Genomic DNA, 2,011 nt, shown 5'->3' with positions numbered 1-2,011 from the left:
GAAAAATGCTACGAAGCACAAGACTAGAGATTGAGGACTTAAAACTCAGGGCTTTACAGAGCAAGTAAGAATTAGGTTTTCTATAGTTAATTTTAAAATTATTTTTATTTCAGAGGAAGAAGAAATTATTAGTATGATTACTGACTACAATAATAGCTAGTGTATTTTTAATAATTAGGTTTAGAAGAAAGAAATAAGGCTTTGGAGAAAGATTCACAAAGAAAATCAGGTCAGTACATAATTAATTCTGCTTCTTTTAATTTGTACATTAATAGTACTGATTGAGATGGTATTTCAACAGTTAACTGAAGCAAAATCAGAAATTAAAACTCTTCAAGAAAAGTTAAGGATGGAAACAGAAAGAAATATTAGACGTGTGTTGATATAGTGTTATTATACTCTTAAGTAATATTGTCCTTTTAGTTGATACATTCAGAGAGGAAACAATATCACTAGAGAGAGAATATTATCCCCATACAGGTTTGTATTTTGTGATAATAGAAAAAATTTGTTATCTTTGTCTTGCTTATAGAAAATATTTCTGTGTCTGATTCTGAAATTACTCTAACAGCCCCTTGTCTTAAAACATGCAAAGAAATTCAAATTCCAGAGACTGCCCAATTAATATCATTGCATGATGCTTTTGCTGATTCTGCTTCTGCAATTTTGTTACGACTACAAATGACATCAATAGCATATCTGTGCATCAACAGGACACCTTTATCTTATGACAGTGTGCATTCTATCGTTGATGTACTGCAAAAGCTTAAGGCTCTTCGACTTAGCAATGTCTGTCTTCCTCCTACCAGTTTGAGCTACATCCTCAATGCCTTGTTAACCAATGAGTCACTACAAGAATTCACCATTCAATTTGATGACCAAATGATGCTGCCTCTCTCCTCCGCAAGTGCTGGTTTTTATGCACAAGCTATTTCTAATATTATTCGAAGCAATTCAACTTTACAGTACATATCTATTCTTGGCCTTAGACTTGGTGAAGCTGGGGTGGGGAAAATTTTACTTGCTCTTGCAAAGGACAACAAGACTCTTCGACTGCTCACCCTAGACCTGTCTCATCAAGACACTGCTTACAGATTTGCTGAAGCTAATGGCCCCATTAAAGACAGACTGAGTTTTTCTTAACTGGAAACTTTTGCTTTTGATGATACTGACTATTTTTTTAGTATAATAGATCTAGCTTAGCAACTTTTTGATGTTGTATGTTATTAGTATAGCTACTATTAGAATTTTTGTTGCTGTGTGACACTTTATTTTATAAAAGCTGCTATTAGACTTTTTGACGCTGTGTGTATCTTTATAATTGCTTTTACTTAATATAGTATTTTCTTAAGTTAGTTCAAATTTCCGTTATCAGTTTCTTTAGTGAATAGCAGTGGTATTGAACCTTACTACAAGTATTTTATCACCATTACTTCCTAAATAGAGGGGAGTATCCCTTTAAAAACAGTCATGTGAATGCTTTTACAATTCACAATCAAAGTTATCTTAAGTTTATCAATAACACAGAGTGAATTAAAATTCATTTGCTCATTTGACTGTTTATACAAAAATACCAACTAAAACAACAAACATAATTTACTATGTTACTATTTTTAGTATACTACTATTCTTTTATTAAAATAGTCACAAATGTAATAAGAGTCCATTGCAGTCAAAGTCGATTCCCTCAGCTCAACACATTTAAGACAATAATCAGGATTACTGACATGATGACTAAATCGATTGATAAAGTGACCCTCAGTGTCAAACACAGCCACAGCATGAGTACCTTTCTCTGTGACATATAAATGATTCTTGTGGCTGATAGTTATACCAGCAGGGGATAATAAAGTCCCTTCTCCCATTTTGCCAAACTCCATTACGAACCTCCTTTGGACATACACTTTTGAATGCGGTCACTTTTAGAATCAACAACGTCTTGTCACTGTCAATAGCTAAAACCCAAGGTTCGTCAAACTGGCCCTCACCAGATCCTTTGCTCCCAAACACA

At 33.6% G+C, this 2,011-nt stretch overlaps 2 protein-coding genes across 2 annotated transcripts in view; both read left to right on the top strand.

The window, feature by feature from the left end:
* Positions 1–137, top strand: part of LOC109585529 (uncharacterized) — a 3,396-nt gene extending 3,259 nt beyond the window's left edge. The window contains exon 4 of the mRNA XM_020001656.1: positions 114–137. Within this exon, the coding sequence (XP_019857215.1) occupies positions 114–137 (24 nt within the window). The remainder of the gene's footprint in view (positions 1–113) is intronic.
* LOC109585538 (uncharacterized) lies at positions 3–1,358 on the top strand. The gene is made up of 6 exons (XM_020001664.1): positions 3–64; positions 114–131; positions 179–229; positions 276–374; positions 424–480; positions 533–1,358. The coding sequence occupies exons 4-6, from the start codon at positions 287–289 to the stop codon at positions 1,141–1,143; spliced, it is 756 nt and encodes a 251-aa protein (XP_019857223.1). The 5' UTR covers positions 3–64; positions 114–131; positions 179–229; positions 276–286; the 3' UTR covers positions 1,144–1,358.
* The last annotated feature ends 653 nt before the right edge of the window (positions 1,359–2,011 follow it).

This window comes from Amphimedon queenslandica, unplaced genomic scaffold (genome assembly GCF_000090795.2).
Source record: "Amphimedon queenslandica unplaced genomic scaffold, v1.1 AMPQUscaffold_13049, whole genome shotgun sequence".
NCBI classification, from domain to species: domain Eukaryota; kingdom Metazoa; phylum Porifera; class Demospongiae; order Haplosclerida; family Niphatidae; genus Amphimedon; species Amphimedon queenslandica.
This window is presented reverse-complemented; position numbering and strand designations above follow the sequence as displayed.